Raw genomic sequence first — 18,046 nt, forward strand, 5'->3', positions numbered from 1 at the left:
ATGATCACTGTATGTCAGGCACCAGATGAGATATTTATATGCATTACTGTCCTCAGCCTTTAACTACAACCCTCCCAGATACACATTACTATCCTCATTTTACAAATGACTGGGAATACAGTCAGAAATAAGTGACAAAAGCAGAATCCACATATTAAGCCAACAAAACTCTAAAGTCTAAGTTCTCAGAAATACAAACATATTTTTTCTCTCTCTCTCTGAATCTCTAGATAAACAACCAGCAATATTAGAAGGGGAAAAACAGACAAGTTACAAACTGAGACCGAAGCAAATTCATCCATTTCCATTAATGCATAAATTGGTGCCAGGGAAAATCAATATATAATTCTTTGAAAACTAATTTGGCTTTTTGTCAGGAGACAGCAAAATATTCAAAATCTTCCATTTTGAAAGTTTATCCTAAGGAAGTAATTTAGAAGGAGAAATAAAATGCTAAATGATGCATATTATAACAGAATAAGACCAGAAAGAAAAGAAAAACAATGCAAGAATGATGAAGAAAATAAGGGTACAGTTTTGTGTTTTTACCATACAAGCATTAAAATAATAAAGAGCATTATAGAGCCATGGAAAAGCTATTTATGATCAAATATAAACTGAGCAGAGAATACAGAATGGTAACCCCTGCTACAATTACACCTACAGACATGTGTATAGAGTCAGGCACTGAAGAGGGAGCGCAGGAAAGTGAAACTGTGTGGAGCCCACGTGTTCGGTTTGAGCTGAGTCACTTTGTTCTACCATCCACAGGTTTTGCATTTGTGAAAAATTTACTACCAGCTGTAAGAGGCAATGGGATTGCCTGTTTTTATTTTTTTGTAACTTGACATCTCAACCCTAGATCTATGACTCCTTTATTTGAATCTGTAATTATCTAGTAAAGAGCAGATTCACAAGTCTTACCCTTGTCACTCCTCGGTCTTTTTTCTCCTTGCCATCTCTTTTAGATGCTTCCTTCTTGCTACTTGACTTTCCTTGACTAGAGGACTTCTTTTCCTTGATCTCTTCTTCTTCAGGTGATCCAGGGTCCTGGGGCACATAGACTTCTTGCTGCAATATAGTTAGAAACTGTTAAGTCTACAGGATGTCTCACTTTCCCAGTTAATTTGAGGCCTAAGAAACAAGTTTCCTACTAGGAGAAACAACAGCTCTCTCCCTCGCAAGCCTAACAAGAGACCAAATCAAACAATTTAGAAACCCACTCCAGAGGCCAGGACACATCCAGACTACTCACTGTTCATTTTTCCAAAAGCAGCACTGTTCTTAACTATAATGCCACGAAGCACTGATTTTCCATATAGGCAATAGTTAACAGAAAAGTCATCATCTTTATTTTTAAAATTTTATTATTATGTTTTTTAAAAAAAATTTATTTACTTATTTATTCATGAGAGACACAGAAAGACAGAGACATAGGCAGAGGGAGAAGTAGGCTCCTCGCAGGGAGCCTGATGTGGGACTTGATCCCTGGACCAGGATCACACCCTGAGCCAAAGGCAGACGCTCAACTGCTGAGCCACCCAGGCGTCCCAAGGTCATCATCTTTAAATCCTGAATGAACACAACTCAATATAAGATGCAGACTTTAAAAAAACACCAGACTAGACATGAGATACAGATAATATAACAGAACAGCTGCCAGGAATGGAAAAGTATTTAGAGTTCCATAAGATTTAAACTTTTCCACTTTTTATATAATGAGCAATCAGAAAATCCAGGGAATAAAATCTTCAAAGTAACAAATTATAGGTATTTTTCTCAGAAGAATCATTGACAAGGTCAACAAACCAAAAACTCACCTGGGTGTTGGGGTCATAATAAGTTCCTGCCAAAGGGTCATAATAGTAGCCAGTAGCAGAATCATATATGTAGCAGTCAGATGATGCTAGTGGGAATAAAACCAAAGCCAATATTAGTCCCTGTCCGGTAAAGTCCTGGCTGGGGACTCACTGAGAACAACCCACCAATGGGACTGGCCAGCCCAAACAGCTGCAGAACCTGTAGATGGTGCTCTCTCTGAATGAGCACCCCCAGTCAACAGTATCTCTTGCTAACATGGTGATCACAAAGATTTCAATTAATGAGTAGTCAGGCGAAAAAGAGCAATAGAAATAAAACAAGTGACTTACACTGTTGTCCTTGTCGATTTGTATCTGAAGACCAGTCTGAATTTCTGCCTCCTCCTCTCCTATCTCGGAAATATTTTTTACCCTATCACAGAAAGGCTAGTTAAAATTATGGAACTTCTGATAGCTCTTAACTTTAATAGTCTCCTACTGGAGGGAATTCAAGATCACTCTTTCAGGCACTTACTTGACAGAGCACTTCCCAACAGCTGAAGCCTACCTGATAGTAGTGCATGTGGTCAGAATGGTCCCCAGAATCATTTCTGCAATAAATAATACAATACATCTTGAGTCTGCTACAAAAAGCCACTTGAGGATTGCCTAACCATACAGATTTGCCAAGAAACTTTCTTTCTCCCATTTTACAGGGAAAGAAACTGACCCAGAGCAAGTAGTCCTGGAAGTAAGTACAGAGAGTCCTACAAAGCCGCTACTGAAGCAAAACAGCAAACAAGTTGAAGGTGCTAGAGCAAGATCTGCCCCATCCCTGCAAGCCTGCCTCTCTGATGCGGCCATTTCCTAGTTACCACTCTTGGGTCAAGATAAGTATAAGAGTAAAGAGAAATTAGATTTCCCAGGGCCAAGGAGGTATGAACAGGGTCAGGGGAGTAGGGAGTGAGGACAGTATTTTCTTAGGATTCCAAGAGGCAGAATGTATTGAGATTTTTCTGCACATCCAAGACTATATCATCATTTGGGACCCAAAGACACCAGGGAGTGAAGAGGGAAGGGACTAAAGTACCCAGTACTGCTATTTAAGGAAACAAACAAAAACAATAAAAAAAGACAACTAGAGTCAAAATAAGGCAAATTTCAGAAAAAGAAAACACGCACGGGTATCTGAAGAAACCCACACTGGAAGGTATCATGTCTTACTATCTTCACCTTTTAGGAGTTGACTCCCAAAAACCTGAGTAGGGAATCATAAAGAAGCCCCACTCCTCTGCCTTACCTTCGTTTCCCAGTGGCCAAGTTTACAGCTACCATCTTGCCATCAATACTAAATGGTGGATCAAGATTCTGTAAGATCTTCACTACACGAAGAGCTTCCTGGGAAACCAAAGACATGGTTCAGCATAAAGAGAGAAAAGGCCATGTCCTGTTTTTTTTTTTTTTTTTTTTTAAAGATTTTATGTATTTATTCATGAGAGAGACAGAGAGGCAGAGACCTAGGCAGAGGGAGAAGCAGACTCTCCGCAGGGAGCCTGATACAGGACTCCATCCCAGGATCCTGGGATCATGACCTGAGCCAAAGGCAGATACTCAAACACTGAGCCACCCAGGCACCCAAGGCCACGTCCTTTGAAAGAGAACTGAACATGGATTTTCCTTCTCAAAAGAAAAACTTACTGAACATTATATTCTGGTTTTAACTGTAATAGTAAGAGCACACTGGCAAAAAAAAGGTAACTCTTGATGAAGGGTTGATCAGAATAGTAGTCATAGTAGTCATCAGTTTCTGGTATTGATATCAGAAACTCAAATCCTCTTCTTTTAGGCTGTAACTGTCATCGCATCAGATCCAGTTTACAAAGTCCCTTGTGATTTCTGAGCATGAAATCTAAAAAATACCAATGAGGGGCGCCTGAGTAGCTCAGCCAGTTGAGCATCTGACTTCAGCTCAGCTTATAATCTTGGGGTTCTGGGATCAAGCCCCTCGTCAAATTCCCTGCTCAGCAGGAAGTCTGCTCCTCCTCTACCTCTGCCCCTCCTCTGGCTCCTGCTCTCTCACTCTCACTCTCTCAAATAAACCAGTAAAATCTTAAAAAAGAAGAAGAAGGAGAAGGAGAAGGAGAAGAAGGAGAAGGAGAAGGAGAAGAAGGAGAAGGAGAAGGAGAAGGAGAAGGAGGAGGAGGAGGAGGAGAAGAAGAAGAAGAAGAAGAAGAAGAAGAAGAAGAAGAAGAAGAAGAAGAAGAAGAAGAAGGAAGAAGAAGGAAGAAGAAGGAAGAAGGAAGAAGGAAGAAGAAGAAGAAGAAAGAAGAAGAAGAAGAAGAAGAAGAAGAAGAAAGAAAGAAAGAAAGAAAGAAAGAAAGAAAGAAAGAAAGAAAGAAATACCAATGATTTCCTTACTAACTTCATGTTACTTCAATAGAAAGGGGCGCCACAACTAAAAATTCAAGCCACAAGTATCTCTTAAACAACTTTTTAAGGAAGAAGAGGAAATGTCCTGTTACCATCAAATATAAAACCATCTATGGTTGAGCAAAACAAATGTAAGAAACTAGAAAATTTACTAAATCTTGGAAGGTTCATTCAGTACACAGATTCTTCACAAGTAAGTAAGTTCTCATGTTATTTTGACTGGACATTGCAAATGCCACAAGATAAAACCAAATTGGGAAAACAGAGTTCTAACTTTCAAGGGCAGTCCCTTCCTCTGAATGAGCATTAAACCCAAAGGGAAAAAAACAAAAGGGTTTTTGATACCAGGTAGCACATGAGAATTCCAATGATAAGGAAGTCCTTCAAACCTTCTTGAGATTTTTACAGCCAGCCGTCCTTGGCCATTCCAAGAGAGAGGAAACTTACTGCATGGGAGTCGAGGTCAATAAAGCCATAAGTATGGCCCATGGGGCCAGTTCTGTTCTTGATGATACGGACATTGGCAGTAGTAAGGCGGACGTAGGGCTCCAGCACTTCCACTATGACCTCAGGAGGAGTGGAACGGTAGATGCGCTTTAGCATGATGGCTGCACAAACCATACATAAATGGGAGGAACAAGGAAAGAGACAAAAGATTCATTTTCAAAGCCCTCGGAGCTTGACTTTTTTTTATTGCAGATGTTATTCTGCTCTAGCAAGACTGATTCTATAAAATAATGTTGGGTGACATAATTAAAACATTTCTTCACCAATACTCAGAAATCTAAAATGATGCCTTGATGTATTTGAATAGCAACTTGCTATTTCGGAGGATGTAAATTCCTTTGACTTGTATAGCAAGGCGAGTAGAAAGCAACAGCCTCTATAAGCAGGCTGAGCAGTTTTATTAGGGTGGAAAATACCTGGTCCCTAGCTGCAAAACAGGCCATCTATATTTCAACTGCAGTGGTCAGTTTGGTTCGTGCCTTGACAAACCACTTACTTTTGCTCTCCCCATCCTGGCGTGTCTCCCCAGACCATGACTCCTTCTCTCGGTCTCTTCGGAAGGGGAGTCCTTCCCTTCGAGGAGGCAGATACCTTTCTCCTTCTCTCTTTTGATGTCCCAAGCGTGGTTCTTGTCCTTCTTCCCGCTTCTTGGGTTCAGGTTCCTTATCAGCTGACCTCGGGGACTGGTTGGGTTGTTTTTCTGATGGTGCTGGTATGGATGTTTTCTGAGGCTGAGGATAGGTTATTAATTCTTGCTTGGCCTCTGTCACTAGAGGAACAGAAACAGAAAGAGAATCTCCAGCAGGTTTCATTCAAAAGATACTACTGCTGTGATTCCTCCTTACCTGCTACCAAATACTCATACCAGAATGCTTTTAATAGTCTCAGAAATAACTACAAAAAAGTCCTCCAACAGATTTTAAGCCAGGCCAATGAGATAACACATGAAATAGTTCAAAGAAACCACTCAAGTATTTAAAATATTTCATCTTATGAGTTTTCTATGACTTCCCAAACATATAGATGTAAGAAATCCTTCATGAGATGCTAGGCTTATTAAAACCAATGATAAGAACATATTTGGGGACAAAATTACCCAAGTATATGATCTTTGCTGTAAGTTTGGTAGAAACATACATCCCAAATGTACATGTCTAGGAGTGTTGCTTCTTCCAGTGTTGTGGTACTAAGATAGCTGTCTCATATTTTGTAAGGCCATGGGTCCCCTCTTCTCTGGGGAAGCTAACAGGCCTACCTGCATATAGCTCATTCATATGTAAATAATTGTAATGAGCAAATGTCTTTCAAAAAATAAATGACTCATTTCAAATCTGTTTCCACAGCAGGACAATTTGTCCAATTAATTAGGAACATATTTTTGCAATTAATTCATTCTTGGAGGGTTCACAAGAAGCCCTGTAGCTCAAAAAAAGACTTTCTATAGGAGCAATGTAGAGATTACTTAACAGCAGCAATAGGTAATTAGTGAACATTTGTTTTACCTATTTTCAGGTTAAAGCTTTTCAGCCCTCTTAGTGGTATAGTGGTATGGTGCTCAAGGATTTTTATAAACCAGCCATTCATTTGTTAGAATACATTGAGAAAGAAGTCTTTCTTTTCTTTTTTTTTTTTTTTTTTTTTTAAGATTTTATTTATTTACGAGAGAGAGGGGGGGGGGGGGGAGGCACAGACACAGGCAGAGGGAGAAGCAGGCTCCATGCAGGGAGCCCGATGTGGAACTCGATCCCGGGTCTCCAGGATTACACCCTGGGCCGAAGGCGGCGCTAAACCGCTGAGCCACCCAGGCTGCCCAAGAAGTCTTTCTTCAGGGAAAAAAAACCCATAATGTTCCCTAATCTGAAGTAATACAAGCTAAAAATCTAAGTTATTTACTTACCTTCTCACAGGTTGGTTTGGTCTCTATAGCATCTAGAGCCTTCCTTAAAGATTTTCAGAACACCTGCTTCCCAGTCCTCACTAGAGAGTAGAGTCTCCACTACAGTCCAAACCGCAGCTAAGAAACTCTTCATAGACATACTAAATCCTAAACTTGGAACAAACAAGTCCTTCAGAAGGCTACCTAGATCCCTACACTGAACTGTATTTTATAGTTATGCCCTAACTCTCCTGAGGGGTAATATCAGAAACAGGCATATAACAATCATTGCTATAGGACTGTTGTTATAGATGCCTTTGACAGAATCTTCAAAGTTGCCTACACCTAAAGGGTCTCTGGAGAATTTACTTAAAATTAAGTGACTAAGAAACTTAGGTAAAACTTAGTAGGTTTTTTCTTTATAAAAACAACATATTCCCTCAATCCTGATTATTTTTCTCTTGTTCATATTTTTACTGTTATGTTTTTAAAGATTTACTTATTTATTTATTTATTCATTCAGAGAGAGAGAGAGAGAGACTGAGAGGCAGAGACACAGGCAGAGGGAGAAGCAGGCTCCATGCAGGGAGCCCAACGTGGGACTCGATCCCTGGTCTCCAGGATCACACCCCGGGCTGCAGGCAGTGCCAAACTGCTGCGCCACTGGGGCTGCCCTTTTTACTGTTATTTTAACAAATATTTTTCTGTTGAAGATCCTGAAATATTTATATAGAGTGTAAGTAAGAAAATAATTCCAATAATAGATGATTCCCAGTAACTCCGAAGCAGTAGAAGATAAGGGTCACATGGACTAATGCCACGGAGACTCTTTCTCAACTTAACATCCTTAAATATATTCTAAACTTTTTTTTTTTAATATTTTTAATTTATTTATGACAGTCACACAGAGAGAGAGAGAGAGAGAGAGGCAGAGACATAGGCAGAGGGAGAAGCAGGCTCCATGCACCAGGAGCCCGACGTGGGATTCGATCTCGGGTCTCCAGGATCGCGCCCTGGGCCAAAGGCAGGCGCTAAACCGCTGCGCCACCCAGGGATCCCCATCCTTAAATATATTCTAAATAACAGTACTATTGACCTCTGGTCAGCTGCCCACATAGTTCCCTCAGTGTGAGGATCCAGCAACCCATCTCCTTCCCCTGGTGGAGCTCTGAGATTCAGTATCAGTCACTAAGAGGTCATATGAATTTAGAGATCACATTGTACATTTAAGAACTTTACAGTTTAACTTGTATTTAGGAGTGACCACTCTTAAAAACCAAAGAGAGCATCAAATTTGTTTTGGTCAGCACATAAAAACTACCAACATCACCTCTACCACCACTTACCTTCCCTTGGGCACTTGCAGAGTGAACATGAAGATCGGTGTCCAGCTACGCTGGCCTTACACTGCATGGGAAAGGGAGAGACTTCAATTTGACCAAAAACATTTTTAAAAATCTTATGTATATGCAACACAATAGCACCTGCCAAACATGAAGGAAATAAGCCATATCCCAGATCACTGTAAAGCCTAACAAATCTGACGTCCTGCCACTCATCGGAGCTGGCAGACAGAATGTGGTGAACTACTCTTTGAGAGTAGCCTTCTAACAGGGTACCTGCACATGGGAGCAGCCCCAAATGCCTTTCTCCAAGACAAGGATATCTACAGGAAATAAACTGAACTAAGAAAACTGGACTGTTAAACGGTTTATAGGGTACTACTGCTCCACAGCCATTGCTACTCACAGTCTGCATCCAACATTTGGTTCTGCACTGCTTATGACAGCCCTATTCAGGCTGGGTTGGCACTGACAATTCAATATTAACTCCCCTTTCTCAAACATTTATTTCAAAAAGGGACAGGAAAGAGGAGGAAGATATATAAGTAGTGCCTTTGGCAGCTCTTCTGAGGACCTCAAAAGGAAAAGGAACATTCATTAGCCCAAACAAGAGAAGAGATATTGCTATGTGAATGTAGTTCTTGTTTGAACCTATGAATAAAAAGGCAAGCATATTGCCCAACTCTAAAGATGCTGAACTTTTGCCAATGAGTTTCTAAGTAGTATGAGAGCTGACTGGCAGGAAACCAAAGAACAGGAACTGTGAAGAAAAGGCTGCTATTTGATTAGGGCTTTGTAGGGTGAATAAGGAGGGTATGCCAGACACAGGAGAACAATAACCACCGTAGAGGCTAATGAGTAAACAATACACATCAGGTACCAGGCCTGTTCCACAAACTGTTGCTTAAGTGATTCAGACAACTAGTATCTTCTCATTTTGTAGAAGATGAAACTGAGGCCTAGAGACCATAACTCAAGTAAGATCATTACAGTTGATTATTCCTTGTTCCCTTCTCTGTGAGTGGATCATACACACAGACCTGCCTGCTGTCAAGTGACTGTGAGGTCTCCCTGCAGGGTGAGTGCACTTCCGTCTCTAGTGTCAGCTTTGGTCACGTGTCTTGCTTTCACCAACAGAGAGTGTGAGTGAACATGACTTGTAGCGGCCTGGTAGAATATCTAAGAGCCATTGCTTGGAAGAACAAGCCTCTTATTGTCTCCCTTATTCAGGGGGGATAGCAGTGCCACACTGGGACTACTCGTTCTAGCTGGGTCTCTGAATGAGAGGCCATGGAGCAGAACTGAAGCAATGACTCAAACATGTAACATGTACTTCCAAACATGTAACTTAAATAAAGAATATGTCTGTCAATTTAAGTCACTGGGATTTGGAGGCTGCTTGTTACTACAGAAGAGTTTTAAGTGGTGGAGTCAGCATCCTAACCTTGGTTTAAGTACCATAATGTTCACCTATTTCAAATGTTGAAATTTTTTTAAAGATGTATTTATTTGAGGGGGGAAGGGCAGATCGGGGGGGGGGGGAGAGAAACTCAAGCAGAGTTCCACACTGAGCATGGAGCCTGAGGTGAGGCTTGATCTCATAACCCTGAGATCAACACCTGAGCCGAAATCAAGAGTCGGATGCTTAACCAACTAATAAGCCACCCAGGTGCCCCTAATGATTTCCAGTATATGTAGGAGTGCAATCAACACCATAATCTTTTTTTTTTTAAGATTTTATTTATTTATTCACAAGAGACACACACACACACACACACACACACACACACACACACACACACACAGAAAGAAGCAGAGACACAGGCAGAGGGAGAAGCAGGCTTCATGCAGGGAGCCCGACGTGGGACTCGACCCAGGGTCTCCAGGATCACGCCCTGGGCTGAAGGTGGTGCTAAACCTCGGAGCCCCCAGGCTGCCCCTCAACACCATAATCGAACTTTAGAACATTTTCATCAGCCCAAAAGAAACCTGATGGAGTCATTTCCCATTCCTACCATCAGCCCTATGGAATAGTGCAATAGAAGGTATTTTGTGTCTGGCATAATGTTTTCAAAGTTTATCCCTGTCTTAGCATGTTGCAGTACTCTTTCCTATCTATCTATCTATCTATCTATCTATCTATCTATCTATCTATCTATCTATCTATCTAATCTATCTATCATCTATCTATCTATCTATCTATCTATCTATCTATCTATCTAATCTATGTATCTATCTACTTTAATGTGAGAGAGTATGAGCAGGAGGGGCAGAGGGAGAGAGGGAATCTCAAGCAAACTCTGCGCTGAGCACAGAGCTCGATGCAGGGCTCAATCTCATGAGACTTCAAGATCATGACCTGAGCCAAGAGTTGGAGACCTAACTGCACCTTTTTAAGATTTTATTTATTTATTCATGAGAGACACACACAGAGAGAGGCAGAGACACAGGCAGAGGGAGAAGCAGGCTCCATGCAGGGAGTCCGACATGGGACTTGATCCCAGGCCTCCAGGATCAGGCCCTGGGCTGAAGGCAGCACTAAACCGCTGAGCCAACCAGGCTGCCCCACTTCATTCCTTTTAATTGCCAAACAGCATTCCACTGTATGGCTGTACCACATGTTGTCTATCTATTCATCAGTTGATGGATATTTTGCTGTTTCTACTTCTAAGCCATTACAAATAATACTGCTACATATATTTTTTAAGGTGGTGCATTCCACATCAGGCCAAAGGTCACATATGCAGGGCTGGTACCGCAATCCTTTCCAAAAAAGGGCAGAAATTACTACAAGTATCCCTGAGTCAGCTAAGCAAGTGGCTTGTCATCTTAGAGGACAATATAATCAAGCCATTCTGCTTTTTTTTTTTTACTTTTTATTTTTTATGAAGATTTTATTTATTCATGAGACACAGAAAGAGAGAGGCAGAGACATAGGCAGAGGGAGAAGCAGGCTCCATGCAGGGAGCCCAAGGTGGGACTCGATCTTGGAACTTCAGGATCACTCCCAGAGCCAAAGGCAGATGCTCAACCGCTGAGCCACCAAGGCATTCCCATTCTGTTCTTTTAGACAACAGCTTTGGCAATAGCCATATAATTTTGACATCAGATATCAACATTTGCTTTCTGCCAGTTAACAGAAAACAGACAGTTTGGGGCGCCTGGGTGACAGTCAATAGTGTTTAACTCTTGGTTTCAGTTCAGGTCATGATCTGAGATGTCCTTCTACCTCTGCCCCTCCCCCTGGTCACGTGCTCACTCTCGTTCTCGAAAGCAAATAATCTTTTAAAAAAATCGTATTCCAAATTGTTCCTTTAATGCTAGCTCCCTCCATCCTGATTATAAAATAAACAATACATGTGCATTATAGCTGATAGGGAAACTATAAGAGAGGGGCAAAATTACCCATAATCACAAAACATAGAGGCAATCACTATTAAAATGTTAAATGTTATCAAAATCCTAATGGTCTTTTTGTAGAAAGGCAAAGCTGATCCTCAAACTTATATGGAATTGCAAAAGACATTCAATAGCCAAAACAACTTTTAAAAAGAACAAATTTGAAAGACATACTAATTTCAAAGCCTTTTTTTTTTTTAAAGATTTTATTTATTCATGAGAGATAGAGAGAGAGAGAGAGGCAGAGATACAGGCAGAGGGAGAAGCAGGCTCCGTGCAGGAAGCCTGATGTGGGACTTAATCCCTGGACCTGGGGATCACATCCCAAGTCAAAGGCAGATGCTCAACTGCTGAGCCACCCAGGTGTCCCGAACTAATTTCTAAACTTAATACAAAGCTACAATAATCAAACAGCATGCACTGACATAAGGATAAAAATATAGATCAATAGGGATGCCTGGGTGGCTCAGCAGTTGAGTGTCTGCCTTTGGCTCAGGGCGTGATCCCGGGTCTGGGGATGGAGTCCTACATCTGGCTTCCTGTGAGAAGCCTGCTTCTCCCTCTACGTCTCTGCGCACACCCCCACCCCCGTGTGTGTGTGTGTGTGTGTGTGTGTGTGTGTAATGAATAAATAAAATCTTAAAAAAAACTGAAAGTCTATAGAAATAAACCTACAGACCTCTGGTCAACTGCTTTCCAACAACGGTACAAGACCATTCAATGGGAAAAGAATAGTTACTTCAACAAATGGTCCTTGGACAAGTGGATACCCACCTGCCAAAGAATGAAGCTGTGCCCTTACCTCTCAGCACAAGCAAAAATTAATTCAAAACAGATCAAATGTCTAAATATAAAAGCCCAAACTTAAAACTCTAAGAAGAAAACACAGGGGTAAGGGGCGGCGCGGGTGGCTCAGCAGTTTAGCGCCACCTTCAGTCCAGGGCTTGACCCTGGAGACCCGGGATCGAGTCCCGCGTCAGGCTCCCTGCATGGGGCTTGCTTCTCCCTCTGCCTGTGTCTCTGCCTCTCTGTGCGTGTCTCTCATTAATAAATAAATAAAATCTTTTTTTTTAAAGATTTTATTTATTTATTCATGATAGTCGCACAGAGAGAGAGAGAGAGAGGCAGAGACACAGGCAGCGGGAGAAGCAAGCTCCATATAGGGAGCCCGACGTGGGATTCGATCCCGGGTCTCCAGGATCACGCCCTGGGCCAAAGACAGGCGCTAAACCGCTGAGCCACCCAGGGAATCCCTAAATAAATAAAATCTTAAAAAAAAAAAAAAAAAAAGAACACACAGGGGTAAATCTTCATCACCTTGGATTTGGTAATGGTTTCCTGACACCAAAAGACCAGCATCAAAAGAAAAAGATAGTTGAACTGGACTTTATTAAAATTAATTTTTGTGCAAAAAAACTCAGAAAGTAAAAGACAACCTACAGAATGGGAGAAAATAATTGCAAATCACCTATCTGATAAAGGCTCAGAATGTATAAAGAACTTAACAAACAACCCAAATAAAAATGGGCAAAGGACTTGAATAAACATTTCTCCAGAAAGATATAAAAGTGGAAATAAGCACATAAAAAGATGATTAAAAAAAAAAAAAAGATGCTCAACATCATTTATCACTTAGGGAGATGCAAATTAAAATCAGGAGGTACTATTTTATACCCATTAGAATGGCTATTACAAAAAAGGGTTGGAGTGCCTAGCTGGCTCAGTTGATAAGTGTGCAACTCTTGATCTTGAGGTTGTGAATTTGAACCCCACGATGGGTGTAGAGATTACTTAAAAACAAAAAAATTTTTTAAAGGGTTAAAATTACAAACGTTGCCAAAGATGTGCAGAAATTAGAACACTCATACATTGCTGGTGGGAATGTAAAATGGTGTAGCTGCTGTCTATGGAAAACAATCTGGTGATTCCTCAAAGAGTTAAAACATAAAAGTACCATATGACCTGACAATTCCTTTGGTATATACTCAATGGAACTGAAAATATATGTTCAAGCAAAAATCTGTACATGAATGAATAGTCCTAGCAGTCTTATTTTTTCAAGAGGTGCCAACAACCCAAATGTCCATAAACTGATGAATGGATAAATAAAATGTGGTAGAGCCATATATTATTCAGCCATAAAAATGAATGACTGATACACACTACAACATGGATAACCTTTGACAACATGCGAGTCACTGAAGGGGAGACACAAAAGGTCACATGTTCTGTGACTCCACTTACATGAAATGTCTAGAATAGGCAAATCCACAGATATAGAAAGCAGATTAGTGGTTTATTAGGAAATGAGGGAAAGGAGAATAAGGAGTAACTGCTCAGTAAATACAGTGTTTCCTTTTGAGATGATGGAAAGTTCTAGAACTAGATGGTAGTGATAGCTGTACAACACTGTGAATGTACCTAATGCCACCAAATTATATATTTTAAAATGGTTAAAACAATACATTTACTGTTACTTGTATTTTATCATAATTTTTTAAAAAGTTAAATGTTTTCCTAAAATGATACAGTCAAGGTAGTATATCCATAAAATATGAGTGCTTTGTTTAATGACAACCACAGCTATACAAATTATATTTCACTGAGATTATTAAAATGTCAAGCTAAAGTTTTTACTGAATTTTATCAAGTTCTATGATGAACTTTTAATGAATCATGGTTCAGAAACTTTATAAATTTTTCATAATTATTTTTGAAACAAAGTAGCAGCAATGAAAAATGACAAATTTTATTTTCATGCTCATTTGCAAGCTGGCTGGACTTAACAATACGAGTATAACCTATGGGCGCCTGGGTGGCCCAATCAGTTAAGCGATTGCCTTCAGCTCAAGTCATGATACCAGGGTCCTGGTACTGAGCACCGTATTGGCTCCCTGCTCTGCAAGGAGTCTGCTTCTCCCTTTGCCCCACCCTCTTGCCTATGCTTTCTTGCTCATAAATAAAATCTTAAAAAGAGTATAGCCTAAAATCTTTAAATATGCCATTCTAGAAAACTATTGGAGCATAACACAGGTAAAATGTCATGGTACCTGAAGTTCTATATCCTTGGAAACACTTTAATATCCAAAAAATGTATATCTCTCACAGAACCAACCTCCCCAAATACTAATCCCCTGTAACCACCCCCAGGAAGGGTTAACTAGGGAGAAATTAGAAGTCAATGTGTTGTTATTCTTTCAGTTCATAATCAATTGAAAAGCATGGCGTATATCCCTTGAGATAGTGCCTCCAACAGGCCCAGAACCCTCTATGGCCACACGCAGCAGCTGGGAAATATGAATGGTAGCTTATTTTTGCCCTGACTTCATCTGAAGTGAACTAAGGTAGAAGAGCTCTGCCCTTGGCAATGCATACTACCAGGGAACACTGGAGACATGGGGGAGCTGTGCAGCTGGATCCTGACTTCTAAGGAATGGAATTCTTGGCACTTACCCGTTTGCAGTACCAAAAATCCGGCCCTGGTATATACTCAAGGGTGACCTCTTTGTCATGGATCATTAGAGTTCCCTGTGAAGACAAAGACAGAAGACATCAACATCAACCCCCAGAGGAAGAGAGAGACAGGAAGGCACAGAGAGCCTTTCCAGTCCCCAAGCTGAAATATTTTACAGAGTGAACCTATTTATCGACAAAAGGAAATGGCTATTTTAAGCCACAGACTTGGGGCAGTGTGGCAGAGCAAGCTTAAGCTTAGGGAAAGGGCGTGGGAGAAGGTAGAATCAGTCTTCAGCCTTGGCTCTTGTGGGTCAGGGTGCTGTCCTTGGGCAGGTTAGGCAGAGTCTACTTCTCCAGGGATCATGTAGTGCACTTTTGAGAGTCCCAGCAAGTCCCCCAACCTGACTCGGAGCTAGCACACTATCAAGAAGCAAAGTCTTCCTTCTGCAGCACAGAGGCACAGGAGCCCTCTCAGTTATCTTCTTTTCCATGGCTAACTCAAATCTCCTTGGAGGGGTAGGTAGGGCTTTTAACTGTGGTGTCTGAAAACTTTCTTTGGAACACTGGCTGCATGGCAAAAGCGCCAGAAAAAAGAGGTACAACCCCCACGACAGGTAGAAAGGAGAAAGGTGAAAGCTTCACGGCAGGTCACATCCTTATGGCAGGAGCCTGAATGGCTGATGGTGGCAGCAGAGGTGCTGGCGGCAGTATCACTCTGGCTTGGAGCCTACAGAGTGAGCTAGCCATGAGATCTGAGGAGCAACCTTTGGCAAATAAGCACCGTGGGGAAGTCTGGCACAGGAACAGGTGGGGGAAGGGGCTCGATAAGCTTGCAGTTACAGAGCTCCTTTGCCTTTTGGAAAAGTCACAAATTCTATTTCACACCAAGAAAAAGTAAGGTTTGTTTAATAAACTAGCCAGCAGATACGTGTTAGAGCAGAGGAGAAAAAAATCTCTGCCTACTGACAAGAGACCCTCACCCACACTGGTAAGTGAACTAACCGAGGATGCGACTCTGGAACTAGCCCCTGCGCTGTGTTCATTCTCCGCCCTCTAGGGTCCTCTGTGTCTCCTCAGACAGGGCTCTGAGTTCTACAAGGCATTTCTTTGCAAATGGACCTCAGTTTCTTGCTTGAATCCATACATCTGTCAAATAATGCTTTACCTCTCTGCTTTTCACACCAAAAGAGTCAAGAGAAATATACAGAATAAAATTATTGTCTTGTCAAAACCAAAGGAAATCTGCCCACCTACCTAAGTCTTAGAATCTGGTCTCTGAGAAATTGTTTCTTGGTTTGTTCTCAAGGCCAGAAGACGATGATAATAAAAACTTGCTAACATTTATTAAGTGCTTACTCAGAGCCAGAAACTGTTAATGCGATCTTGTTGAATCCCCTGAATGATCCCATAAAATCACATTATCTCCACTTTACAGATGAGGAAACGTGCTCAGAGTCAAGGTCACCCAGATGGTGAAAGGCAGAGCCAGATTCACATGTGAGGCTGTAAATAAGGGACCTCCTACTGAATTCATCAACTCCTGCTCTGTATTAAGGACAAGCAATCTGCTCTCAGAAACCAATCCAGGAAAGAGAAGAACTCTGCAGGCAGGGAGGTCAGGGGACTATCACTCTGCCAAGCTCTACCATACAGGACATTAGTCAGGATGGTACCCTTCTGCCTAGAGGCAGTTTATCACATTATTTAAGAACATGAACTCTGGGTCAGATTCCATAAATTTGAATCTTGCCTCCACCTTATGACCTTCAACAAGGACCTTATTAACTTCCATGTGCTTCAGTTTCCTCGTTTGTAAAGTAAGGATAACAGTACGTATTTCATAAGATGGTTTTGAAGATTCAGTAAATTAATACATGTAAAGAGCTAAGCATGGAATATATTGAGGGCTTGATAAGTGTATTTTGACTCCTAAGTGCTAAAAAAAGACCAGCATCAGCAGGTGAGACTAGACCAGTCAAAAAGCCACTCACTTCACCTCATTCGCTTGTCAGGTAATATTTCACAGCCCATTTCGATCTACTAAAAGGCTAAGTTTTCATAGGAAATGGTCACCACACATTAGAACCTGTATCTTTACAAAAGCACTTAGTGTTAGTTGGCATTTCCTGGGCCAGATCTTAGTGTCTTGGCTAAATCTTGCTGGCCTTTTATGATCAGTATCAAGTGCAATATTTGGTACAGAAAATAAACTTAATATGCGCTTTATGGAAGGAACAAAAGACTAAATGGATCCAACTATCCCTGGGAGACTGGAGTGCTTAGCACACAGTGGCTCTGGAGGGAGGTACTGTCATAGTGTGCATCTGTACACCCTGTCCACAAAACGTGTGTGTTGCTATTTGAAGAGTAAACAGTGCCAAAGGAATAAGGCACTACTGCAAATAGTTATTTGCAAATTTTGATTTCACCACTTGGAGGTGTCAGTAGACTCAGGAATTTCTAAGGCAAGGAGTCTTTATACTTCTCGGGTAACAAATATGCTACCCCAGGAACCATGGATGATTTTTGTCCAGGGTAGGAAACTCCTGCCAGGAGTGCTCATTAGCATATCAACTTTGAGATGATGCCTTCCCTTTATGTATTACAAAGGCATTATTTCCAATTCCTCAGAGTCCCCTACAGCTATGATGACTCTTTCTTTTCAACCTGCACATGGCTAGACATAAGGATGCCAAAGGAGACCATTGCTGAAGAATATGAAATAGTTTTAATATCACTGTTGAAGAACAGTCAGTTGTTTTATTAAGAATAAACAGAAAGAGAAATCACTTGAATGAGAACCCTCAGGTTTATCTATGATTTGATTCCCCAGCTGTTATCACATATAGGCTGCCCAGATATCCCAAGCACAGGGGTGACATACACTATGTCCTTCCCTATGCTGGCCAGGCCCTTTCTTCAGATTTCATAGGGTAAAGATCTGCCAGTGTCTCCTAGGAGAAGCAAATTGCAGGGAGTTGGATAAGTAGATATTAATAAGTAAGAAATTAATAAGTATAGGTCATTAATAAATGATTTCATCATTCTTGGTTGTCCACTTTTAAATGTCTATTATCTACCACCTTTACTCATTGGGATTTTTACTCATCATTTGAATTATTGGGTTATTAAGCTACTAAAGCAAAGGTACCATGAAGATCACAAGTCTGATTAACCAGGTCTGCCTCCTAAAGAGGCAACATACATTTGAAAGTAAAACCAAACACTCCTTTCTC

At 41.1% G+C, this 18,046-nt stretch overlaps 1 protein-coding gene across 7 annotated transcripts in view; it reads right to left on the minus strand.

The window, feature by feature from the left end:
• RBM6 (RNA binding motif protein 6) overlaps positions 1-18,046 on the minus strand; it is a 124,849-nt gene that overhangs the window by 11,129 nt on the left and 95,674 nt on the right. For 6 of the 7 annotated variants that reach the window (XM_072786148.1, XM_072786147.1, XM_072786150.1 and 3 more), the window contains 9 exons: positions 14,808-14,882; positions 7,959-8,019; positions 5,233-5,505; positions 4,677-4,837; positions 3,100-3,197; positions 2,368-2,410; positions 2,151-2,232; positions 1,821-1,906; positions 925-1,071 (listed from right to left, as the gene is read on the minus strand). In XM_072786148.1, the coding sequence (XP_072642249.1) occupies positions 925-1,071; positions 1,821-1,906; positions 2,151-2,232; positions 2,368-2,410; positions 3,100-3,197; positions 4,677-4,837; positions 5,233-5,505; positions 7,959-8,019; positions 14,808-14,882 (1,026 nt within the window). Of the gene's footprint in view, positions 1-924; positions 1,072-1,820; positions 1,907-2,150; positions 2,233-2,367; positions 2,411-3,099; positions 3,198-4,676; positions 4,838-5,232; positions 5,506-7,958; positions 8,020-14,807; positions 14,883-15,812; positions 15,978-18,046 lie in introns of those variants that run through there. The other variant, XM_072786152.1, reaches the window with a different exon arrangement.

This window comes from Canis lupus, chromosome 19, assembly GCF_048164855.1.
Source record: "Canis lupus baileyi chromosome 19, mCanLup2.hap1, whole genome shotgun sequence".
NCBI classification, from domain to species: domain Eukaryota; kingdom Metazoa; phylum Chordata; class Mammalia; order Carnivora; family Canidae; genus Canis; species Canis lupus.